This window comes from Staurois parvus, unplaced genomic scaffold (genome assembly GCF_062004578.1).
Source record: "Staurois parvus isolate SC_StPar_1 unplaced genomic scaffold, SC_StPar_1.0 ptg000682l, whole genome shotgun sequence".
Lineage (NCBI taxonomy): Eukaryota > Metazoa > Chordata > Amphibia > Anura > Ranidae > Staurois > Staurois parvus.
The window spans coordinates 3,109,029-3,136,473 of NW_028318478.1; the positions used below are offsets into that span (position 1 = coordinate 3,109,029).

General features: G+C 41.4%; 1 protein-coding gene across 1 annotated transcript in view; it reads right to left on the reverse strand.

Moving 5' to 3' along the window:
* Positions 1-10,198: 10,198 nt before the first annotated feature.
* Positions 10,199-27,445, reverse strand: part of LOC149447542 (uncharacterized) — a 41,076-nt gene continuing 23,829 nt past the window's right edge. Inside the window, exons 5-7 of the mRNA XM_089652415.1 lie at positions 17,392-17,494; positions 14,243-14,487; positions 10,199-11,246 (exon numbers count right to left, since the gene is read on the reverse strand). Of these exons, the coding sequence (XP_089508541.1) occupies positions 10,534-11,246; positions 14,243-14,487; positions 17,392-17,494 (1,061 nt within the window). The 3' untranslated portion in view covers positions 10,199-10,533. The remainder of the gene's footprint in view (positions 11,247-14,242; positions 14,488-17,391; positions 17,495-27,445) is intronic.

Consider the following 27,445-nt stretch of genomic DNA (forward strand, 5'->3'; position numbering starts at 1 on the left):
GCAGGCACTGGATCACGGGGCCACGCGCTCCCAGGGAGCACGCTTTGGCTGAAAATGCTGGCGCCGTTTATGAACGGCAACCCGCTCCTGCACTGCTCCTCTCCGGACGTTTATGTACATGGGCCGGACGGGAAGTGGTTAAAGTTAAAAACCTCCATGCACAACAGCATATTGCAACGTGCATTATACAGTCAGGTCCATAAATATTGGGACATCGACACAATTCTAACATTTTTGGCTCTATACACCACCACAATGGATTTGAAATGAAACGAACAAGATGTGCTTTAACTGCAGACTGTCGGCTTTAATTTGAGGTTATTTACATCAAAATCAGGTGAACGGTGTAGGAATTACAACAGTTTGCATATGTGCCTCCCACTTGTTAAGGGACCAAAAGTAATGGGACAATTGGCTTCTCAGCTGTTCCATGGCCAGGTGTGTGTGATTCCCTCATTATCCCAATTACAATGAGCAGATAAAAGGTCCAGAGTCCATTTCAAGTTTGCTATTTGCATTTGGAATCTGTTGCTGTCAACTCTATAGATGAGATCCAAAGAGCTGTCACTATCAGTGAAGCAAGTCATCATTAGGCTGAAAAAACAAAACAAACCCATCAGAGAGATATCAAAAACATTAGGCGTGGCCAAAACAACTGTTTGGAACATTCTTAAAAAGAAGGAACGCACCGATGAGCTCAGCAACACCAAAAGACCCGGAAGACCACGGAAAACAACTGTGGTAAATGACCAAAGAATTCTTTCCCTGGTGTAGAAAACACCCTTCACAGCAGTTGGCCAGATCAAGAACACTCTCCTGGAGGTAGGTGTATGTGCGTCAAAGTCAACAATCAAGAGAAGACTTCACCAGAGTGAATACAGAGGGTTCACCACAAGATGTAAACCATTGGTGAGCCTCAAGAACAGGAAGGCCAGATTAGAGTTTGCCAAATGACATCTAAAAAAGCCTTCACAGTTCTGGAACAACATCCTATGGACAGATGAGACCAAGATCAACTTGTACCAGAGTGATGGGAAGAGAAGAGTATGGAGAAGGAAAGTAACTGCTTATGATCCTAAGCATACCACCTCATCAGTGAAGCATGGTGGTGGTAGTGTCATGGCGTGGGCATGTATGGCTGCCAATGGAACTGCTTCTCTTGTATTTATTGATGATGTGACTGCTGACAAAAGCAGCAGGATGAATTCTGAAGTGTTTCGGGCAATATTATCTGCTCATATTCAGCCAAATGCTTCAGGACTCATTGGACGCCGCTTCACAGTGCAGATGGACAATGACCCAAAGCATACTGCAATAGCAACCAAAGAGTTTTTGAAGGGAAAGAAGTGGAATGTTATGCAATGGCCAAGTCAATCACCTGACCTGAACCTGAATGAGCATGCAGTTCACTTGCTGAAGACAAAACTGAAGGGAAAATGCCCCAAGAACAAGCAGGAACTGAAGACAGTTGCAGTAGAGGCCTGGCAGAGCATCACCAGGGATGAAACCCAGTGTCTGGTGATGTCTATGCGTTCCAGACTTCAGGCTGTAATTGACTGCAAAGGATTTGCAACCAAGTATTAAAAAGTGAAAGTTTGATTTCTGATTATTATTCTGTCCCATTACTTTTGGTCCCTTAACAAGTGGGAGGCACATATGCAAACTGTTGTAATTCCTACACCGTTCACCTGATTTGGATGTAAATACCCTCAAATTAAAGCTGACAGTCTGCAGTTAAAGCACATCTTGTTTGTTTCATTTCAAATCCATTGTGGTGGTGTATAGAGCCAAAAATGTTAGAATTGTGTCGATGTCCCAATATTTATGGACCTGACTGTAACATTTAGTGCATGCGTTGAAGAAAAAAGCAGCAGACATGCTTTATTTTTTATTAAACTCACACCAAGGCTATTGTATGGTGTGACCACACAAGGCAATTGTTCTCTCAGTATCCTTGCATGTGTTGATCAACATTGTGTGAATGAGCTCTAAAAGTCCCAAAGTTCCAGCTGTGAGCTCTTACTCCCGTGTATTCTGTTGCATCTGCTCTTATTGTGTTAGGACTCATATGTAAAGGCTTAAGAGCTTTCTAATGTATCTCCAGTGCCCCCAGGTGCCAGGTTGGAAGATTTACTGTGCTCAAAGGCTCCTTACATATGCTCCTGTGTTTACTGTGTGCAGCTTCTCATTACACCAAAGCAAATGTTGCCTGTAGACCATAAAAAAAATGCACATTCCAGCAAGACTCCTGTGCTGGGACTGGAGAGAGTGCTCAGAGCACTGTTCTCTTGCATACCCTATAAAATGGACCCTTACCCATTAAAAGGACATTTTCTCTCCTGTTCTCACCTTTCCTCTAACACAGCAGCAGAGCGTTTCATCATTTTCAGAAACATTTTGTAGCTTTTTTTGGTGTGTAGCCAACACATCCTGCTTCTTCACATTACATAGGTTCCCCCACTGCTTCCTGGAATGTGTAAAGTGGACATCTTAGAAGGAAGCAGGGGTTCCTACATCATTTTCACCTAGGCAGAAATTCTGTAGGGAATCCTGTTGTCTTCTGGGACGTGTGACATGGACATCTGAGGAGGTAGCGGAGGTCCCCACATCATTCTCTCATTCTCTCCTAGGGCAAAGAAGTTGTGTTTTACTGAAGGGTGCGTGTAAGCAGGTGCTTACTAAGGTGTTGGTTGCTGTATTGGTTGTGTTAATTATTTCCTTCATTAAAAGTGTTTTCTGCTTTGTAAGTTGCACAGTAATGTTGTACAGCAGAAGTGGTTCTGGTTGGTAGATATGAGTTAATTCTGCTTGCCAGGTTTTCCCAGGCTTTTCTGAAGATTAACGCCCTTTGCTGAACAAAGCATATAAAAAGGGAACTCTAACTAGGTCAGTCTGTTGTTGGTTGCTCTCTTCATGGGAAGAGAAGGAGAGTACTGCTGAGGTTGTGATCTCCACTTTTCCTACATTTCCAGCCCTTGTGGGAGTCCAGCTGGGGTTCGAGGGGAAATGGGCTTATGCTGCTGAAATGTACTTATGGACTAAAATACTTTTTGGCAGGTGTGCTGCCTTTAAATAATCCTGCCTTTTCCTCCTCTGTAACTTTCTGGTTCTTAGAATTCACATCATACAGCCTGCTATAATATTTTTGGAACAATTTAGCGATATCAGTGGTGGAGTATACCAGTTCTCCTTTTTCATCTTTTTTTCAATATAGTTCTTCGATTTCTTTTCCTTAAGTCTTTTCATGAAGGTATTTTTCTGGCCTATTCCCCCACTGATATCTTTCCTTTGAAACTCTATTAAAAATCTTCCTTGATTCTTGTTCCAAAAGATCTTTTAGCTGTTCTCTTTTAAGTATGATCTTCGAATATACTTCTGTATCCTGTCTTTTTTTATCCACCTCACCAACCGCTCCACCTCTGCCACCCCCTCTGCCTATCCCTCCACTGGCTCCCTATCGCCCAACGCATCAAATTCAAACTACTTACTCTGACCTACAAAGCCGTTCACAACACTGCCCCTAACTACCTAACCAACCTGATTCCCAAGTACCACCCTACCCGTACCCTTCGCTCTTCACAGGACCTCCTTCTATCTTGCTCCCTGGTCTCCTCCTCACACGCACATCTGCAAGACTTCTCCTGGTCCTCCCCCATCCTCTGGAACTCACTACCCCAATCCATGAGACTGTCACCGTCCCTCCTCACCTTCAGGCGCTCCCTGAAAACCCACCTCTTCAGGGAAGCCTAACCCACCCTCACCTAACTGCTGCTCTCCTTCATTCCTCCTACCACTCCATCCCCCACAGCCACTTCCTCCTGTACCACTACCCCCTTCCTCCTAGATTGTAAGCTCTGTAGCAGGAGAGATTAATCCTGTTTCATGGCTGTGATCTGCTGACTGGCCTCTCCTGTGTAACCTGACACTTGCCCTGACACAGACAAAGCAGTGAGGGATTTCAGCCCCCCCTTTCTCCTCTCAGACTGTAAGAGAGAGAGAGCCAATTATGAGAGCCATTAAAGGAGCCAATGACAAGGGCTCTTTCAAGCAGGAAGTGCAGCTGCAAAGCATTGTGGACGATGGAGTTTTGAACAGAAACGGCCTTATAGGCTAATATGGAGATAGAATTAAAAAAGAACCACGAAAGCCATCATGCTTAGAGAGAGCAGAGTGAAGGGGCCATCTTGGGTTCTCCTGAAGGAGAGGGAGATTGCATGTGGCAGGAGAGAGATTGGACCTGGAAAAGAAGTGCTTTTGGGCAGTGCACTGGATGCTTGGTGATCTGGATCAGACAAAGGAACATCCAAACTGAAAGAAGTGGTCTACAGTACAGTGCCTACACTGACAGTGTGAAGTGCTCATCGTGAGGTGACCAGAGGAATCTGTCATTTCCAGGACGATCGTTTGGGCCTTTGTCACAGGATCTGGTGAGAGGGATTTCTCCCACTGTCAGATGACAGGAACATTGCACACATACAGAGACATCATACCTTGCTCATATTCACCAGGCACTGGGTTGTGTAGATGGCCCTGCTGAACAGACACCGTGTTCACTTTGCTATACAAATACTGCCACAGGATTACAATTATACTTTAAGTGTTTAAGGAGTTTAAGTGCACCAACGAAAGTGGCTAGCTGAAGATCCCAACATTCATCCAGTTACAAAGAGACTAAAGTTACTGGTGCCATACGAGCACGCGCATGCGTAGTCAGGCCTCTATATTGCATGGTGTCTGAGGGAATGGCTTTACCTTGAAAGTAGCTATTAAGCATCATTTGGGTACAGTGTTTTCCTATTGGGGTCATGGTGTCGGGGGTTAGAAGGGAGAAGTCTGACACAACAGAGAGTCATTCTTCTGCTCTCCTCCTGCTTGGACATCATGGGGCCAAATTTATGAAGAGGAGTTAAATCCACTTTGAGGTTGCCATTTAAGTGTTTGCCTCTGCTCTTGGGGTTATTCATGGTTGGAATCCCCTGAAAGCAGCCCGAGTGTAAAAGTGAGTTATATTGCTTTCCGTCACAGTATTTGTTGTTCTCTTGATTCTCCTAACATATACTGGGTGTTAATGTTTATTATTTCCCATAGAGGTCTACAGTAAAGCTGATCTCTGTGTTTTATTATAAAGTGTGTGCTTTTCATTGGTCCTTGCACTTACACTATTACCAGGTGTGCCAGTGTGGGCTGAGACAGTTCTTGGGGTTGAAAGGAAGAGTGGCGGAGTGAACAAACTTAAGCAGCCCCTTCGGGGGTATCGCTACATGTGGGGGCTCGTCCGGGATTACTTGCTGCTCAATCACCCAACAACCACTCAAGCAGTGCCCTATACCAACTCCTAAGATGGACGTCGCAGCTGCGACCAAGTGGTGCAGCAGGGAAAATGCTTGCCCAGAACGGAGTGTAGTGGTCGAGTTCCCCAGAGAAATGGGGACCGAAGAACAGATTACCAAGATAGTGAATGCACTACCCACAGAGGGGAAGAAAACGTGTGTGATAGATGTGATACCCGCCTCAGACACCACCCTGGCATATGCCCTGCTAGAGTGGAGGAAGGGGATCCCTGACAGTTTCCAAGGAGCCAATATCCAAATAGAGGATGGGACAAGGCTCCAGTTACTTCAGTTGAACACCCCAGGGCCTAGTTGTGCAAAACCTGAGAGGGAAGAATCCCTGTCCCAGACACCTTTAGCCACCATAGGCCCGGAATTCCTCACTGCATTGGGGGACTTCATGTTAAAATGCCGCAAAGACCCCTCTCCATACACAGGGATGTATCGGAAGCTCAGATTCTTCTCGGGTAGACAACCAATACCTACCGGGGAGGATGGCTTTGAAGAGTGGCTAGACCAAGCCATGCAAGCACTAAGTGAATGGGACATTCCTGAGGCCCACAAGAAACAGAGGATTACGGAGAGCCTAAGGGGCCCTGCATTGGAGGCCATTCGCAACCTAAAACTTAGCAAACAGGATTGCACTGCTCAGGGCTATCTAGATATTTTACAAGATGTATTTGGGCGCACTGAGAAGGCTTCAGACCTCATCTATCAGCTAGAGCATACCTACCAAAATGAAGGGGAGAAACTCTCCAGTTACATGGGACGTCTAGACAAGATAATACACCAAATTCTGCTAAAAAGGGGAATAGGCCCTGAAAGAGTAGATGAGGTTCGGGCGCAACAAGTCCTACGGGGAGCCAGGCCCCTAGACCCTATTGCCATCCTATTACGAACTCGGCGAGATGGTGGCCTCCTGAACTATCCAGACTTGATCCGGACTGTGAGAGAGGAGAAAGGGGGGGCTGAAATCCCTCACTGCTTTGTCTGTGTCAGGGCAAGTGTCAGGTTACACAGGAGAGGCCAGTCAGCAGATCACAGCCATGAAACAGGATTAATCTCTCCTGCTACAGCTCAAAAGAGTAGGGCCCTATAACCCCTCGTGTGCTGTTTGAAGTTGCTGTAATGTTTCATGTATTGTCCCCCCCTCTATTGTACAGCGCTGAGCAAACCCTTTGGCGCTATATAAACTCGATGTAATGTAATGTAATGTGCCTGTTCTAGTCTATACAACTCTCCCGTCACCTCCTTTATTTTTCTCTCGCGGTCTTTCTTTTTTTTTTGGTCCCTGTGGCTATCAAAATTCCCCTGATATACGCCTTATGTGCCTCCCAAATAGTAGCCACAGAGAATTCCTCAGTTTCATTTAACAGAAAAAAATGCTCATTTCCTCCCTTAACTTTCTCTCCACTTCAGGGTCCTGTATAAGCATCTTGTTTAATCCCCACATGGCCCTTTTGTTCTGTTCTTCTCCTAGTTCTAGTCTCGCCGTGACAGGAGCATGGTCCGAGATAGATATAACCTCTATATTGGATTTAACCAATGAGTCCTGTTGTCTATGCTCTATCATAATACAATCCAACTGTGAATACGATCTATGCTCTGGAGAGAAGAAGGTATAATTTCTTTCGCTGGGATGTTTCACCCTGCATGAAACATTTTCTAATTTTTTACCTCCTCCTCTCTGTGCATTTGAAGACGCATCCATCCCTGGATTAAGACAAAAATTAAACTCTCCTCCCAAGACCAGACTTCCCCTCTTTAAGTCCATAATATTCCCCAAGATACCATATAAAAATACTTCGGGATTTTGATTTGAGCAATAAATATTAGCCAATGTAAAGTTTTGACCCCGCATTTTCCCTCTTAGACATAAAAAACGGCCCTCTGGATCCGCCAGTTTTTCCTCCACGTCAAACCCACATTTTTTGAGAACCCAATCGCTACTGCTTTGGCCCTTTTTATTGGTGAGTCCACGTAATACCAAGTTGGGTAGTACCTTGAATATATTTTAACATTAGTATCAAATGATAAATATGTCTCTTGTAAAAATACTACATCTGTGGAAAGTTGGTGAACCTCCCTAAGAATCTTATGTCTTTTACCAGGAGAATTTAAACCTTTCACATTATATGTCGTAAAATTAATCAGGTTCATAGCTATCTGGTATTTCTTTTCTCTTTCTGTTCAAAGGAAGAAAGATATAGACTACTCAAATCATGGACCTTCTCCCTACCCCGCCCCGCCCCTCCCCTATCCAATCCTCCACCACCCCTCCCACCAAACCCAAACTCTACCTAAATTACTCTTAAAAACCCCTTGGCCTATTTATTGCCCTGGAAAATGAGGTGAGATTCCCCCACTGATGATTCCTAATTTGGGGTATAGCTCTGAACATGCGCACCTACTCCTACCCCTAGCATGAGAGTTTAATATCTTATTTAGCCTCCTGACCCCCCGCCATCTCTACTTATCTTCCCTGAAGACTCAATAAGGGTACGGGGGAAGTGGGGGGGAAAAGGAGGGAGAAAAAAAAAACAACCGGGGGGGAAACAATCCAACCCCCAGGGCCTGAGGGAGGGGCCGGTATTTATCACCTCCTCCTCTCCACCCACCCCCGCATCTCTCTCCTACCCACCCCCATCTTCCCCAGTCCCAATTAGTTCTATCTTCTCTATTTATTCACTTACTGCCACTTCTCTTTTTTACCCTTTCACTTTCATTAGACCCCTCTGACCACCCTACAATGTCCACATTCTGCAATTCTAATTTTTCGCAAAAGTCATTGAGTTCTTCTGGGAATCTTAGCCTTGCTGATTTCCCATGTTTCCACCCAATCAGACAAGCCGGAAATCCCCAGTTATATCGAGTTCTTTTCTCCCTCATCTGATCCAATAAGAATTTCAACGATCTTCTTCTGGCTAATGTCTCCGATGCAATGTCTGCAAAAACTTGCAATTTTGTTTCTCCAAATTATATTTCTGGGATCTCCTGCAATATTTTTCATATCCTTTCTGTCCTCATAATGGTGGAATCTAACAATCACGTCTCTAGGGATGTCTGTTGTTACTCCTGGCGGACATCTTAACCTATGTATTCTCTCAATTTTTAGAGGATCTGTGGCTAGTCTACCTATCATTGGGTTGAGCACACTCTTTATTTTTTCCCGGAGGTCCTCTTCATGCGAATCTTCTGGCAGGCCCCTGAGCCTTAAATTATTTCTTCTTTCTCCGTATGTACATTCCCTCCTGGGATCCCCCTAGCTCCTCTGCCTTCCACCTCTTTCAGCACTCCCCTGTGGGGCTCTGGGATCTGATCCCCAGTCCACAGCAGCCCGATCCTTCTCCTGCGCTCACAGCCACTACCGGCCGCCGCATGGTCTCCAAACCCACTCGGGCACACCACCAAGCCCAGCCAGAGCGGCCAGCAGGGTCAGGTAGGTAAGGTCTTGGGTAGGTTCTCGGGGGTCCAGCTTTTAGCAGTCTTTCCCTATGGTGGGTGTCAGGAGCTCAGCGGCCTCCCAGCGCCATGTTAAGGCCCCTAGTTGTGCTTGTTTAATCACAAGTTCTAAAAAAATTCCCTACAGATTTAGTTAAATCACTTACCAGTAATGAAGTAATGACGTATGTCCTAAATTGTGCAGGCACTGGGATCCTGGAGAAATATTCACTGTATGAATGCCGGTCCTCTTCCTATCTCTGAACATCCTGCAATGATTAACAGTTTTGGGTTTTCAGGCAGGAAAGCAGTTAAGAAAGCAGTTAAGGAATGTCCAATGTGGACATTCCCCTCCCTCCTCTTTTGATTAGAAAAGTTCTTCTGTTGATTAAATTGCATGTAACACTAATTATGAATGAAGGAGAGAGTCCTGGGACTTATCAGACTCTCTCCTACTCACAGATTGTGTTACAAGCAGTGTAATTAATGAAAGAATGTTTCTCAGTGGAGGAGCAGGAAGGAGGGGAGTGTCCCCATCGGACCATTTGTACTGGTGTTCTGCCTGAAAACCTGAAGCTGTTAATCAGAAGCATCGGAAGCTCAGAGACATGAAGAGGATGGGGCATCCCTGCAGTGAAGATCTCTGCCAAATCCAGCTGCCTACACAACCTGGGTCATTCTTCATTACAAGTAAGCGATGTGACTAAAGCTGTAAGGAATACCCATAACAAATTAGTTAGCACTCTGTCAGCTTTTGCCAGACCTATGTAAACTTGTGGATCTATTTTTTGGAGAGTCTTCAGACCTAGGTAAGAATTGTACATCCTCCACCAATGATATTGGTCAGAATATATATACAACCTTTTTGTAAATTATAAAAATAAATTAATAAAATAAATAAAAAATCAATTTTCAAATGACAAGCATATAATGTGCAACAAAATCCCACAAATCCAAAAATGTCCAAAAAGAAGTCCAAAATAGTGTCCACAAATATCCCAAATGTATTCACTCTTTTCCTCCACTGAAAGGATTGGCTGCTATTTCATCCAAAACGCACCTCGAAATAAGATATAAAAATATCTAGTGCATTACCTCAATAATAATAAAAATAACAATAATCACCCCGTGCAACCAAAATACACTTCAAAAACTTATAATGAGAAAAAAAAAATAAAATATATATATTAAATTAATTCCTTATAGTGCATATAATCACACACATCAAACTGTGAACACTCTGTGGTCACTGCAAATCAGTGTCTACCATCAACCAGCACACAGTAGTACTAAGTACTATTACCCTCTTATGAGTATTGAAAATGCTCAGACACTATTATGGAATAATATTCTTCCACCTCATCTTCCAAGTTATTTATTTTCTTTCCAAGGTCCTCAGAGAGATAAACAGGGTCTCAGGGCTAGTGTTTCAAGTATATAAATCACTTTTTATTCAACACTTATATGTAAAATTAGAAATATCAGCTCCAGACATGCTTGGAAACTTCTCCAACCAAACACAAAATGGCCGCGGCGACACTTTCGGTCTATGTACGTGCGCCTTGACGTCACTCCCTAACGCGTTTCGTCACTTCCGGACTTCGTCTCACTATGTTTTCCATATTGCGCTCTTAAAAAAACAAACAAATAATACACTAGTTTCTGCTATCAGATTGTTTACACTTTTAAATAATGTTATATTTTTATTTATAAAGGCAGTTCATAGATTTTTAGTATCTTTATTAGATTAGATTTAATAAGTCTATTTGTCAATATATTCTTTTCTCAAGAGTCTGTTAGAATTTTTCTTGTAAGTGTCTGCCAAATGTATTTCCTCATCTTTTCTCCTTTCTTCAATAATATCTCCATCTTTATCTTCTTCCTCTGTGTTGTAAACATCCAGAAGTGAACTTAGTTCATTCTCCAAGTTATCCTTGAGAGTTTCCTCTTTGGCTTTTTTTCCAGTATTGGTTTCTGGTGTTCTGTCTTTTGATAATGTAAAGTTACGTTTTTTCTCTTCATCATCTTGCATTACATTGTTTTGCATTCTTTGTACTGTCAGGTTACTTGAATTAGTTAGCTGTAAACTTATATTTTTTAGTGCAATTCTTCTATTTTCACTGACATGTTCAGAATACCTAACATTTTCAGACTCATCTTGGAGACCTTCACGTGAATCCAAAAGCAGTTTTTCTTTGGTCTTTTTTCGCTTGGTGGAGCTTTTGTTCCTATAATTTTTGATGTGTGTCTCATTAAGATTTCTGTTTTCAAAGCTGTCATTTTGTAGGGTAACCAGCATCTGCTCAGTTGTCTCGGTCATTTTCTCCTGTGTTGTAACATTTGGATAGGGTACTTGCGGTGTGATTTTAGGGGTCAGTGCATTATATTGGTCTTTCCATGGGCTTGTGGTAATTTCCGGTTCTGAACTCACATCTTTCACTCCAGGACCAATAGTCAAATGTCTTTGTTTGCCACCTAGAATTATATAATTCATGGTTAGAACATGTTAACTTCTTCTTAAATACTAAGTAGTTTCAGTAATATGAGTCTATGCAACTGTGTTGGTGCTAATAACTGATATTTCCTGTAAACTTCAGATGAGATTGAGAAATCCAGATATTTACTATAAGTTTCTAGGGCATGTATGAACATGACCAATGACAGTAGAGATAACAATTACAATTATCAGTAACAAAACTTTGATAATTGAGAGCCAATGTTAAATTGTTACTAAATCAACAACAGTAAAATCAGTCTGTATATGCAGTAAAGCATGCTTGTTATACTCCCTGAGAAACCTTAGGGGTTAATCCTCCACATTGTGTAAAAAGTCTGTTTGATCCTGTCTTCTCTGATCCTCCCTTTCTTCTACTGTCCCCAATCCATCTGCCGATAGTACAGAGCTCTAGGAGTCACTCTGCACATGCTCAGTTTAGTGTGTATGGCTAAAGATTTTTTTTTCTTTGGGAGGGTGCATATGAACAGCACAGGTCCAATCAGTGCATATGATCTGTCCAGGCAGAGGGTCAGGGGTTATGCAGCCTCATGGGACAGGCAGAGCAGAATGAAAACTCCTCCTATAAACTTTAACCAATGCTCAGCTGGCCACTGATAGAATTCACCCCCCTACACAAAGCATTAAACAGTTAATAAAATTCAGAAACTTCTTACCATTTATGAGAAAGTCTAATTGAATTTCCATGACCTCATGTCTGTAATTCAAAAGATAACAGCATCTGTTCTGCCAAGGAGGAGGTGTAACAGCCGGGTTTATATCATATCCCTTCCTCTCTCTCTGAAGTAAAAGGAAACTACAGTTCCCGTCAACCACAGGAAATTGCATTGAATGTAAGTGGGTACACTAAGCCTGTACATGTTGAATGTGTCTGAGATTCTCGGTCCACCCATCACTGCAAGTGGGGCTGAATTACATCACTGCTTCCTGGCAAAAGAACTACGGAAGGGATGTGCCAAGACCAGTGGTTGTGGGAATAGGAGGCATAACAGCCACTCTTCTTACAAACAGGAAACCAAACAGGATTAATGGCTTAATTTACAAATGAATAGGCTATTTCAGAGCAACTACTGAGTGAAACAGAAGATGTATGATATATTCAGTGACTGTAGGAAATCAGCAACAAGGAAATGTAAACACGATTTTGCCCGGAGTTCTGCTTTAAGGGCCGGTTCACACCATAGAAACGCAGTCCTGATATGTTCTGGATGCGTTTCTGTATGTGTGTTTTTGACGTATTTTTGATGTGTTCTGGTGCATTTTTGATGCGTTTTTGATGTGTTCCAGTTAATTTTTTCCCCTCTTTTTCTTCAACTTAAATGAGGACATGTGTGTTCTGGTGTTCTGCCTGCATTCCAGTTCAGTTCAATGCAGAAAAACCACTTTTTTTTCTGGAACTGGAAGACACTGAAACTGACTGAACTGGTGTGAACTATAATCCGTATTTTCTGGCGTATAAGACGACTTCTCAAAGTCGGGGGTCGTCTTATACGCCGGTATACGGCATGCTGACACTTTCTGTCAGGGCGGCACTTTTAGCGGTGCCACCGCTGCCCCCCACTTTGAACGGAAGGGACACTAAGTACAGGGGCGGGCAGGGGGCTGCTGTTTCTTACCTGGCTCCAGTCCCAGTCCCACGACGATCCAGTCGAGGAAGCGCAGCTGCTCCTTCATTCAGTTTGGCCACTCGATGTTTGCGTGGCTGCTCGGCTCCGCCTCCTCACTGGTGATTGGGCACCAGAACTGTAGCTCAGGAAAGGCACACAGGCGGCCAATCACCAGCAAGGAGGTGGAGTCAAGCGGCCCCGCACAAAACGAGTGAGGGAGCGGCCGGGAAGTGTGCCATGCAGAGGTGCTGCTGCAACCACATATGCTGACTGCAGCAGCACCATGCTGGAACAGGGGTCAGCAAGTGTAATTGGTGTCAGTGGGAGGAATAGTGCTCATCATTGGTGTCACTGATACTAATGATAGGGCATTATTCCTCCCACTGACACCAACGATGGGGCACTATTCCTCCCCCCACTGACACCAACGATGGGGCACTATTCCTCCCCCCCACTGACACCAACGATGGGGCACTATTCCTCCCCCCCACTGACACCAACGATGGGGCACTAATCCTCCTCCCCACTGACACCAATGATGGGGCACGATTCCTCGCTCTGACACCAATGATGGGGCACGATTCCTCGCTCTGACACCAATGATGGGGCACTATTCCTCCCACTGACACCAATGATGGGACACTATTCCCCCCGCTGACATCAATGATGGGACACTGTTCCTCCCACTGACACCAATGATGGGACACTATTCCTCCCACTAACACCAATTATGGGGTGCTATTCCTCCCACTGACACCAATGATGGGGCATAATTCCTCGCTCTGACACCAATGATGGGGCATGATTCTTCCCACTGACACCAATGATGGGGCACTATTCCTCCGACTGACACTAATGATGGGACACTATTCCTCACACACTGACACTAATGATGGGGTACCATCATTGGTGTCAGAGTAAGGAATAGTGTCCCATCATTGGTGTCAGTGGGAGGAATCGTGCCCCATCATTGGTGTCAGTGGGAGGAATAGTGTCCCATCATTGGTGTCAGTGGGAGGAATCGTGCCCCATCATTGGTGTCAGTGGGAGGAATAGCACCCCATCATTGGAATACCATACTGAAATACCATACCATATTGAAATCAAATCTGATGTTTTTTAATTTTTATTTGGTGTGCGTTGGAAGAGGGGTAGTCTTATACGGCGAGTATAGCCCAAACCTTATATTCTAACAGGAAAAGTAGGGGGTCGTCTTATACGCCGGAAAATACGGTAATTGGAAACAATGTAACCTACTATCAATGCATTTTTGATGCAGAAAAAAACGCACTGGATTGCATGTGGTGTAAACTGGTTCTAAGACTTGACTACAAAAACATAGCTCTTACCTGACAATAAGAAAGAGATGTTTGTCGTAGCTTGCATCAGAGGCGTCTGAGCTTTTGTGAAGCTACCTTCTGGACTTGGTACCTCTGAAATGTTTTCAAGTTTGTTTGTTACAGCAGGTGATTGGCTGGTTAGTGCAGTCATCAACATATTTTTTTCTTTGATGTATGGTAGTATTTTTTGTATATTGGTTTTACCCATACTACATAATTTACTCATCATATTAATGACATTCATGCACTGAGTCCTGCAAAGAAAGAAAAATAACATTAACAATCTGGTGAATTGCTGAAGAGTGCATCAACGTGTCTATACCACTTAAAGGATTCATAAGCTACCTCTAGAGCAGCACAAATGATCAAAAAGCAAAAGTGTACCTAAACAAGTAGCTGTGAGGAACTCAGTGCTGACCCCTGACCTTCTCACCAACTTGTGACAAAGGACCAGCCAATCTCACACCATGCTGTCACTTGCATAACAATGCCACTCTCAGCTGCTCCCTGCACAAAGAATTTCTAGCTCCTGGGACCACAATCTAGGTTCCAGCAGCCTGAGAGTGATTGTCATTGGGTTTAGTTAACTAAGCAATTAACACTTTAAGCTACCACCCAGGGGCGGACTGACAACTCATGGGGCCCGCGGGCAATTGGGGATCATGGGGCCCCTCTGTCCTTGCCCACACTCAAAACACACCCAAAAAAGCCTATAAAGCCAGAATGGCTCCAATCATCTCTATGGTCTAAGAGACCGGAAGCTACAAGCATTTCATTATTTCCGTTTCACCGGACTTTAACAGCGCCATGTTTAAAAAAGCATCTAATCACACCAATCTTTGTGTGATCAGATGCTTTAAGGACAGAGGAGAGATCTAAAGTCTAACAGGCCCCAGATTTCTCAGAAAAGAATACCTGTCACTGCCTATTGCGATCACAGGGGATATTTATATTCCCTGTGATAACAATAAAAGTGATCAAAAAAAAAAAGGGACAGTGTAAAAAAAAAAGAAAAAAAGTCTCCCTTGCCCCTCCCCCTTCCCGTGTTCTTGCGCAAAGGCCAACGCAAACGTTGGTACCGTGTCAGTATGTAAATAGAGATTGCACCATGCGTGTGAGGTATCACCACGAACGTCAGATCATGGGCAGTAATCATAGTGCTAGACCTCCTGTGTAAATATAAATTGGTAACTTGTAAAGGCTTTTAAAAAAAGCGTGGCCTATCGATATTAAAAATGTATGTACTTTGTCGTTATTGCATGGGCATGCACAATTTTAAAGCATGTCATGTTTGGTATCTATATACTTGCCATAACATCATCTTTTATATTTTTAATCAAACAATTGGGCAATATATTGTGTTTTTGTACATTAAAATTCTAAAAAGTGTATTTTTCCCAAAAGATTTGCGTTTGCACAAATCACTGCACAAATACTGTGTGATGTAAAAAATGTCAACACCCACAGTTTTATTCTCTAGAACCTCTGCTTTAAAAAAAAATATAATGTTTGGGGGTTCAAAGTAATTTTCTAGCAAAACAAAAGTTTTTTTATGTGAACAAAAAGTGTCAGAAAAGGCTTGGTCTTCAAGAGTGGGTGATGTGCCACACACAGAAGCTTCGAATATTGGCCCTGAAATGCCAGGATAGTAGAAGCAACCCTTCCAAATGACAACTTTTTGGAAAGTAGACACTCCAAGGTATTTTCTAAGAGGCATGTTGAGTATTTTGCAGATCTCATTTGTTGCCACATTTTTGGAAAACGAAGAAAGAAAACAAATATGTATTTTTTCTTTTTCAAAACCCTGTAACAAAAATGATATCTGTAAAATACTCACCATGCTTCTTTTCAACTTCCTTGGGGTGTCTCTACTTTCCAAAAAGGGGTCATTTGGGGGGGGGGGGGGTGTTTGTACTATACTGGCATATAAACTGTGATAGTTAGTGGGGAAGTGCTATGTGGAAATATGCCCATTGAAACCCTGGAGGTGGTCATTAGATTTTGGGGGCCTGTATGTAGCTAGGCTGCCAGAAAAGTCTCTCACATGTGTTATCCCCATACTTTGGAGAAGTAGAAGAATGTGTTTTAGGGTGTTATTCCACACAGCCATGGCATGCATGAGCAATATATCATTTAAGTGACAACTTTGTGTAAAAAAACAAAACAAATGTCATTTTTGAAAAATTTGTGGCAAAAAATAAAATGTTCCATGGACTCAGCATGCCTCTCTGCAAAATCCTTGGGGTGTCTACTTTCAAAAAAGGAGTAATTTTTTTTGGGGGGGGGGTGTTTGTACTGCCCTGGCATTTTAGCACCTCAAGAAATGCGATAGGCAGTCAGAAGGTAAAAGCTGTGGAAATTCCAATATATGTACCATACTTTGTAGACGCTATAGCTTTCACACAAACCAATTAATATACATGTATTGGGATTTTTGTTACCAAAGACATGTAGCAGAATACATTTTGGTCTAAATTTATGTCTAACTCTGAGTTTATTGGATATTGTTTATAACCAAAAGTTAAAAATATTGTTTTGTTTTTAATTTTTGGTCTCTTTTTGTTTATAGCACAAAAAGTAAAAATCACAGAGGTGATCAAATACCACCAAAAAGATTTATTTGTGTGACAAAAAGTACATCAATTTTGTTTGGGTACAGAATTGCACGGTCACGGAATTACCAGTTGAATTAGCGCAGTGCTGAACAGAAAACAATTATCTGGTCATGATGGAGGGTAAATCTTCCGGAGGGCAAGTGGTTAAGAGGCTCAATGACATGTCAACCAGCTCATGCCAGCTTGTTTGTAAACAATTATACTGCAACATAATAAGGGGTACCACAATGCACAATACCAAACTACAGTGCATTGTGGTGAGATGTGTTGGAAAAAATATTACAGGTCCTTTTTTGTCCAATTTTGTGAACTTGCAGCATTGTTTTGTGGAATATTTTAATAAAGATGGTGGGTGGGAAGGTATTAAGGGACAGTCTAAGTTGAGTTGTCCCGTAAGGGAAAAAAAAATAATTTTCAAAGACAATAACTGATGATTACAATTATTTTAAACTGTTAGGATCATCTGTATCAAATGCAGTTCTGTTGTTTGATTCTTACTTCACTGTCTTCAGGAGCTATTTTAAAAGGTCAGGTTTAACTTACGATTGGATGGCAAATTTTTCCAGAAGTCTTGACTGATTTTGTTCAACTTGCTCTACTATTTTGTGAAGATTGTCAAAATGTAATTTCAGGCTTTCATATTTATCTGTAGTAACAAAAATGAAAGCACAATAGTTACTGTATTATTATAATAAAAAAATAATTAAATTCACAGGGTTTTAACACAAGAATAAGGATCTTTATTTTAGGCTTTTGACTGTAATTTTCAAATCTAGTTGGTGTGCGAGCTTCATGAATTAAGCCTATAGTAATACATTTCTAATGAGAACCTTTCTCCTGTTTATTGGCCCTATGATATTCTACACACTAGAGGCCATACACAGTGGATGATCTGACCACATAGACATGTTCCCAATGTCTATTGCATTGTTTATACAAACTGACACACATGAATATAATTTACAACATTAAAGTTTCATTTACATATCAGTTTACCATGTTGACTGTTCACAAAACATGTGAATGTTAGGAATACACCGATACCAGTTTTTTAAGGACGAGTACCGATACTGTTTATCAGGTACTCGCTGATACCAATTACCAATACCTATTTTTCGTGCAGTGCAGTGCAATTTGAGCCCATACAAAATGAATATGCATGTGATTTGAACAGGAATGCGATGCGATTCCTGTCTGAATCACATGTGGTTTCCCGCAATGCTCCTGCATGTATTCTGGCTGAACTCACTATGACAAGCCTAGGTTCACACAGGAGCAGTTCATTTTGTATGCGCTCAAATCGAGCTTTGCAGGAACACAAGTACTCATGCAAATGCTTAGTGTTGGTCCATTATTGGTATCGGGGCAACCCTAGTGAATGTATGTTTATACTGCATATAAACAGTTTAGGACAGTTTTTGGTGAGCACAATTGGACCATCATTTGGAAAACACAGATACACTAAGGACTGATTCACAAGGGCGGCAGGCTCTAGATTAGTTGGTTTACATGCATTCAAGAAGTGAAAATGCCACCTCCTGCATGCCTGCTGTTCAATCACCAGGGGATTTTCTTTTTTATCCCAATGGGGTCACATTGAAGTACTGCTCCACAACTTTCATAGCCATGTTTGGCACGCAGTTGTGACATGATCCCATTATTATTATACAGGATTCATATATCACCAACAGTTTACATAGCGCTTTACAATATAAAGGGGGACAGTACAATTACAATATAGTTCAATACAGAAGGAGTGGGAGAGCCCTGCTCATGGAACTTACAAGTCCTATTGACTTCATTGGGTGAGTTTGACAAGGGATGCTGCCTGTCAATGCTTAGTGAAAATTGCCACAATGTACACAGACCCAAGAGCTTCCTGATATTGTTATATGGCTATTTGGCCAACAATTACAGTATAACGGGGAGCATGTGAGGGATACAGGCTTCCACACAATGGGAGTGAAGGCTAGCTACTGTGGTTATGTTAGATGTATACCTTGCACTGCCCTCACCCACTGACAAAGTAGAGTATGCAACACTATTTTTGCCACAATGCTGTTCCAACTGTAAACCTCCTCATACTTATGACACTTTCAGGGTGATGTAGATTTATGTCTGTGTTCTAATAACCCCATTGTTTCATACTTATGTTTCATGTATTGTGTTATCTGGAAATCTATGTATTGGAAAACAATTTATCTTCTCTCTACTATCTTGTACTTCTGTATGCATTTGGTGCATACTTTTAGCCATATGTTCTTATCTTGGCTTCTGTACCTTTTATTGAAAAGAAATAAATAAAAATTATTGGATAAGAAACAGACCCACATGACCACCATGTCACATTGTAGGTAGACAGTCAGTGGGCATTAAAAATAAGGATCATCCACCTACTTTTACTGCCTTTCAGCCATCTGTGTAACTTAGTCTAAGAATCAAAGAAATTAAACACTGATACTGCATACAGTTGTGCTCAAAAGTATGTATACCCTGGTAGAAATAATTAAATTTTCTCATTTATATTGAAAATAAAAACTAATCATGCCATAAAACTGTCTTTTTTTTAATGATAGTGATCATATGAGTCCATTTATTATCACGTAGTTGTTTGGCTCCTTTTTTAAATCATAATGATAACAGAAATCATCGAAATGGCCCTGATCAAAAGTTTACATACCCTGGAATGTTTGGCCTTGGTACAGACTCACAAGGTGACACACACAGACTAAAATGGCAATTAAAGGTTAATTTCCCACATCTGTGACTTTTTCCGTTGCAATTTGTGACTATGTATAAATAGTCAAGTAACCTAATTTCTGCTCCCCATGGCTCAGTATGGGCAGCAGAAAAGAACTGTCAAAAGACATTTGCAACAAGGTAATGGAACGTTATAAAGATGGAAAAGGATATAAAAAGATATCCAAAGCCTTAAATATGCCAGTCAGTACTGTTCAATCACTTACAAGAAAGTGGAAATTTCATGGATCATTTGCTACCAAACCAAAGTAAGGTAGACCAAGAAAGATTGCAGCCACAACTGTCAGAAGAATTGTTTAAGATACAAAGAAAAACCTCCAGGTAACCTCAGGAGAAATACAGGCTGCTCTGGAAAAAGACGGTGTGGTTGTTTCAAGGAGCACAATACAACAATACTTGAACAAAAATGAGCTGTATGGTCGAATTGCCAGAAAGAAGCCTTTACTGCACCAATGCCACATGTTCCCCTTATGGATTGACCCTTATTGCGCCTTTAATCAATTTAATTGGACTGCATAAACCCAGCTGGACTCTCCCAGGGTAATCAAGCAATCCCCCCCCAGAACTCTCCCTCAGTAAATCCAGCAATCCTCTCAGCTCAGGTGATAAAGCATATGTTTATACTCAATTCAGAATATTAACTTGTAAATCATCAGGCCATTGCAGCATTGGGACTCACCAGCAGATAGAATGTGATGAAAGGGTCAATAGAGTACAATTTAGGAAGGAGGATTTGTTCTAAAGGTTGCATTTTCATGGAGGTGGGGGGATATTGTGTTGGGAGGTGGGGTAACGTTTGCTTACTTACCCCTGAACCCTGTACTATACTTACTCACGACCCTTGCACTCTGTGCTTTAGTTACTCCTGACCATTACAATCTGTGTGTTACTTACTCCTGACCCCTTCACTCTGTGCATTTCCTACTCCTTATCCCTACACTCTGTGTTATGCACTCTGTACCTGTGAGCTCTGTACGTTGCTGATCCCTGCACTTTTACACACTCCTGTCTTGACTTGACCCAGAGCAGAGAAGACTCAGGTTTTATTTAACAATACCCCTTAAAGTCTCTCCCACTGTGTAATTTGACCACACCAACCATTCGCTGTGGCTTGCTATGTGCTGCATCATTTCTCTATTCAGAATATCCAAGGGTGTTCCAGGTCTTTTGCAACCCTATGAATCCCCCACTGTCTAGCATTGGTGGGTAGCCATGTTAGTGATGGCACTAGCAAGAATCACGGGCACCTCCCCCAGCATGGTGCTACTGAAAACAGCTGTGCATGCTTGGCAATCATCACCCAGGCTTGCTTTCCTACACTGCACAGCCAGATTTTTGGTGATTTTGTGGGTGAGGTTACAAATTGTAGTATGGTTTGTGTTTGTGGCTAAAAGTAGAAGAGGTCATCAGAGTGTCCCTGGATTATATTTTGAAAATCTAGTAACCGTAGTGTAGTATACTGAGTGCTGTTACGGTGTCCCACCCATCCATGGCTAATAGGGTTCACTAAACCCTACTAACAGTAGTCCCACAGCATGAATGTTCATTTGGCTGTTCTTCTGATTACAGTGCAAAGTATCTTGAAAAAACCGTGTCCTTTTGAGGAACCATATGTTGCCCTTCGAAAAAGACACCTGTTTATTGTGGTGCTGCTTCCTATAAGATTCATCATACTGTAAACTGTAAGCAGCAGGTGGGTTGGCCTTTCTTCTTTACAGACTGTATTGGTATGCAGGCTGTCATTTAGATAGCTAGCTACACAAATCCTAATAAATCTACATTGTAGGGGGCTGACCACTGAAGCCCAGTTAAATTTAGCTGCCACTACTGTACTGTATATTAATACTTATGTAGAAAATCTGAAGGCCAGTAAAATGGTCATTTTGCCTAGAGTAAATCTGGTTAATCTACACAACATGCAGAAAATCAGGTATAACATAACTCTTCCAAAGACCAAGCAGTCCAAGAATGTTCTGATGCATTTTTTAGCAAAGTGCTTAGTCATGATCATTAGATTGATAATTAAGCATTGTAGAGATGCTATGTGGACGGGTTGCGCTCTCTTCCCCCTCCAGCTCCTCCTCCTGTTGCTGCAGCTCTCCGGGATCAGAACTGGTGAATCACCACTGTGCAGTGTTTGTTTACCCTGTCCCATCTCCTCCCAGCAAAGAATGTAGGCAGGGGGCATGTGAGTAAACAACGCACACTGGCAATCTGACAACCATGCCATCTCTAGTACCTCAGTGGTGCAATCCTAAAGCCCTCTATAGCCCCCCCTATCGTGCTTTAATTTATTTGGGAAGATATTTTTGCTGACAAATAGTGCTCATACATTTTGCGGGGGCTGTTTGGCATCTTTGCCCTGGGCGCTAGATGAACTTGTACTAGCACTGTCTAGGGTTAATTTAATATAATACTGATATAATCCATTTATGGGCTAAAAGGCACTAAAGCAGCTGAGCAAATATAGAGATGGGTAGGCCAGACCTGGCTTTTAGTTTTTAATAGATATAATTTGCTTTCAAGCATCAATATAGTTACTAGAATAGAAACAAACATCATCCATCATAAAAAACCTGCTCTGTTTAGAAAAGTCCTACTTACAGTGGAACTGTAGCTATGATGTACTTGCATTATACAACCATTTTAGACTGCTAATGGCATTTTTAAGTTTTCATTAATTTGGTACATGAGCACTTTGCTGTCTTCTGTAATTACTGACAATATCCATATGCCACAACAGTGACATTGCAGGCAAGATGAACTAAACTGAATAGTTGGTGGCTCTGGATGACTGGAGACAATATGGTTGTCTGCACAACTGACTAAATACATGTCATATTTTTATTAATACTATGTAGCTCAAGAGGCACAAATGTGCTATATTAAGCTACTGTCCAGAGATCCAAAAATATGTTTCACTCTGAAAAACCAGTCAAAAAAGAGGAAAAAGAAGAAATGGAATATTAACAGCGTTGATACCCTCTCTCAGAAAAAACTTGACAAATAAGTCAATATAAATTCATTAGGTTTTATTACAAAGTTCAATTTAAATTTTAAATTTTAAAATTGATTGGGGTAACACAACCCCTAAGTGATTGAATCATGTTAAAAAAAATGAACCATGAATAGATGTACCCTCCCCAGAAAGGCACCTCCCTCCTTATATAACTCATTACATATTTATACTGTATCATTACACATTACAAAAACATTTGGAATTCAAAAAGTGTATGTATCTCAGGAAGGGGGTGCAAAGTCCCGACACGTTTCACACAAGTTTCTGCAGGGGTTCAGGTTGTGCAGTTAAGTGTCCTCAAGGACATAATGGGGCAAAAACCAGGTCTGGTTAAATAATTTTGCAAGTATGTCAATGGGTGTAGAGGGTAGCAAGAGGATACAAAATGGTAATAGCATCCAAAAAACCAACCTGGGAATCCCAGAAGCAATGCATAGGAAAAGAGGATGATGCTCCCTATACAGCAAAACCATATATGGACCTGTATGGGTAAAAAAAAAGAAGCCCACAGGCTCGACCCATATAATGTTGGAGTCCAAAATGACTTCACATCTAGTTACTTGTAAGACCTTTCTATCCTCCAATAAGCTTCGCTCCAAACTCCATTGAGGAGATGTCCTAACATCAGTCTCTTAGGGGTTGTGTTAACCCAATCAATTTTAAATAGAACTTTGAAATAAAACCTAATGATTTTATATTGACTTGTTTGTTGAGTTTGTTCTGAGAGTGGGTATCAGCACTGTTAAAATCCCATTTCCTGTTTTTCCTCTTTTTTGACTGGTTTTGCATATTTTTAGGAGGGACGTGGTGACTCAACAAATCAACTGGATATGCTATTTTTATTATATAATGTTTCACTCTGAAGTATACTCTACATGGATTACCTGGATGGGGCCAAGGTTATCATAATTAGGGGGCCCTAGGTTAGCATTGGTTGTTTAGACCAATCTTTTTACCCCAGAGAAAACCCTAAAATAATTGTATTGTCTCAGGAGGGAACCCTTACAAAAACCAATTCATTAGGAGTCAATGAGAAAAATTTCCCTTATATTGGGTCAGCATACAGAATGGAACCCTTATAAGAGTGGTCAGAATGCCACCCTTACAGACAGGTAAAAAAAATCAATGGTGTCATACCCCAGATAAAACCCTAAAATAATTTTAATGTCTCATGAGGGAACCCTTACAAAAACAAACTCATTAGGAGTCAATGAGAAAAATTCCCACTATATTAGGTCAGCATACAAATGGAACCCTTATAAGAGTGGTCAAAATGCCACCCTTACAGACAGGTAAAAAATATCAATGGTGTCATGCCACTGTCTTTACCATGTGGCATTGGACCTGCAACTATGAAGGTACCATCAAATGGGGGTCAATCAGCCACAGCTCAGTGAACCCCTAGCAACCTCTGGAGAAACCCTACAGTTTCTTGGATCCCTGGTTTAGAATGGCTTGTTTAGACCAAGAGAGTGGCTAAATGCCTGCTGTACTTTTGGAGGTTTTCAAAAACTGGTCCTGCTATAAACACTGATCATTAGAAGGCTCACTGTGAACAGAGATATGTGACAACACTCAAAGTCAATTATGTATCATCCAGGGATAATTTAAGAAAAAAGATTAAGAAATAAGAGAATGCCTTGTGATGGCTCAAGCTTACATGTGGTTGAGAAAACGAGAAATGCGTAGTAAATATATTACAGGTAGAAGATGTTATAAAGGATAACTACACTTTAAAGTGGCCCTTTTACTATAGGGTCAAAAGTGAAAAAAAATACATCCAATATAAGAAGAACCTACAGTGAGGAACAGAAGAATTTGAACACCCTGCGATTTTGCAAGTTCTCCCACTTAGAAATCATGGAGGGGTCTGAAATTCACCTTGTAGGTGCATTCCCACTCTGAGAGACAGAATTTTTTAAAAAATTCAGGAAATCACATTGTATGATTTTTAAAGAATTTATTTGTCTTGCACTGCTGAACATAAGTATTTGAACACCTGAGAAAATCGGTGTTAATATTTGGTGCAGAAGCCTTTGTTTGCAATTACAGAGGTCAAACGTTTCCTGTAGTTCTTGACCAGGTTTGCACACACTGCAACCGGGATTTTGGCCCACTCCTCCACACAGATCTCCTCTAGATCTGTCAGGTTTCGGGGCTGTCGCTGAGCAACACGGAGTAGTCACCTTTACAGTGGCCTGTGTGTTTAAATGCCACAGTGTGTTTAAATTCTTTGGTTTCTCCCACTGGTTCATATATTACCAATATACTAGCCATCAGGGAGAACCACAGTGTGTGGTGGGGAGGACAGGTACAGTATTTACATACCATACCCAACATTAATTGGACTCATAAACAATTTAGCTGGGTAAAATGTGAACTTGAGCAGATTAACCTACCAATCTTTTTGTGTTTTCTTCTACAATGTGCTTATATTGTTAGATATAACATATATATTTTCTCTTACCTCATTCAATAAAATGATGGTACAAGCTCATAAAAGCATCACTTGTTCAGCGGGCTAGAAGAATTTAGCTTTGATTTTCCTCACATTATAAATATTTTTTCTAATTTTCTTGCCAACATCTTTTTTTAACTTACAGATGTTGATTTAAGCCTGCTTCTTGTTCTGGAGGAGGTCAAGAAAATACTGACCCCACTAGATTCTGGTCTGCTCATCCTACAGCTCGCAGTCATAACATTCATGTGAATGGACTGTAGCAATAGTGTCCCAGGAGAAAAGAGCTTCAGGAGCCACACTGCCATGGCACAGTAGCAACGATAGATAATAAAAATAATGATATATAGATAGATAGATAGATAGATAGATAGATAGATAGATAGATAAGCAAGTTACTGACAGTCTTAAAGGTAAAAGTGGTTGTAAACCCTTTCATATACCCAGTAAAATGACTGGCCTCAAGTTATACATAGAGATTAAACGAATCCTCCTACAGAAGTTTTACCTGTTTATCTACAGCCATCTTACCCCTACATCCATTCAAAGTGCAGAATTTACAAAGGATCTTTTCAGCTCTGAAAAGCAGGGGGTGGAGAGCTGAAGTTACATCAGTAAAGAGAGCTCTGAGAGCTGATTGGAGGGAAGTGACACCCCCCCCCCCTTCACACAGCACACAGGAATATAGCTGAGGCTGTCAATCTTCTGGAGCTCCCTCCCCTGTCACCATTTTTCTATTGGTGTCAGGAAAATTTGTCAGAAGTGACTCATGCTTATAAGGAAGGAGGCAGCAGACAGAAATGTCACTTAATGCTCTGGATTGAGACAAGTACGCCCTATAAAGGGATATGCTTTGCTCATGCTTCATATCTGACATTTACAGCCACTTTAAGCTTAAAGCTAGCTGTACACAGGCTGAACAGAAAATATGCAGCAAATTTTTCCATTCATGCTACACAGCTTGGATGGACACATCTCCTGTTGAGGCTATTGTATTTGACAGATAGATCTTCCAGCTTTTAAAAATCCCCAAAAAGTGCCTGCATCTGATTGATTGCAGATGCAGTTCGACCAAGAATTTTCTGCCTGGATCCTCTGATTTTTCAATTGAGGGATGTTGGGTGGGAGGCCGCCAATAGCTCCACCTACTGAGTGAACTTCGACCTATTCATTAGTAAGCATTTGGCCAGCTTTATGCTCAGATCTGGTGTACATTAGACTACAGCAGGTTTTGTGTTTATTCCTGAAACCTGTGCCTACAATCCTGATCTATCAACTGCAATCATTTTGTAAACTTTTATTACAGACTTTGGAACATTTTGTATTTATAACACACGCACTGGGGCATATTTTATATAGGTGCTACTTTTGTGCAGCATAGGGGGCATTTATGAATCAAACTGTAAGTCCTTCTCTTACAGACTTTAGAGGTGGTTTCGGATGACTTTCTGTGTTTCTAATAATGCAAAACCAAGAACCTTTAATGGTGTTGTGGGAAGCCATGATGTCTATGTAGGAGTGGTCTGTGTCAGTGCAGGTACACATGTAGGCTACTCTAGTATGGTGCCTATACACCCATTTACCACAGTACACCTGTACACCTGTATAATCGCAGTATCATAGCCCCATAGTGCATGACACAATTTGTTGCAGGGATAACTGTTTTGTGAATGCATTGGCACACAAAATATGTGCATAAAAGTTTGTATATGGTTCTCTCATTGCATTTCACATTTACTGGTGCCATTTTCTGCTTTACAAATTTTGAAGAAAGCATTGGCTAGTATCCAATGTTATACAAGACCTGATAACCAATCTTCCTTGAAATTTAGGAAGCTCATCCGGGATAGAGCAATCATCTGGCATACACATGGCCCTATAATTCAAATAGTTTGAATTAATCAAGCACAAGCTTGGCAATGTTTCATAAATGTGCCCCAAGCCAGGTTGTTTGTCACTGTATACTAAGGGCTTCTGTTTTACTGCAGATCAGAAGAAATTCACAACAGATGTGTTTCAATATTTTAATTAATCTTGCCTTTGCACCCTATTATTTTCTTTATTTTTTTTTTCCGAGGAATGAAAGCTTAAATAGGTAATAGACAATATTCAGTTTTTTCTTTGTGTATCCCTCCGTTTCAAACTTTACAGTATATAAACAAAAAAGAAGCAAAAAAATGTAAGAAAGGTTGCTCACTAATATTGGATGTCAAGGTCCACTGCCCCATGTTTGTAAAATGGTCACTTCCTTCACAATACATTCAACAGAATTCAGCACTTCAGGATAATGAGAAATGCTTCAAATCAATCATCTTTATTAAAGATCCATAAATCTAAAATCATAGCAGCTATTATGTTAT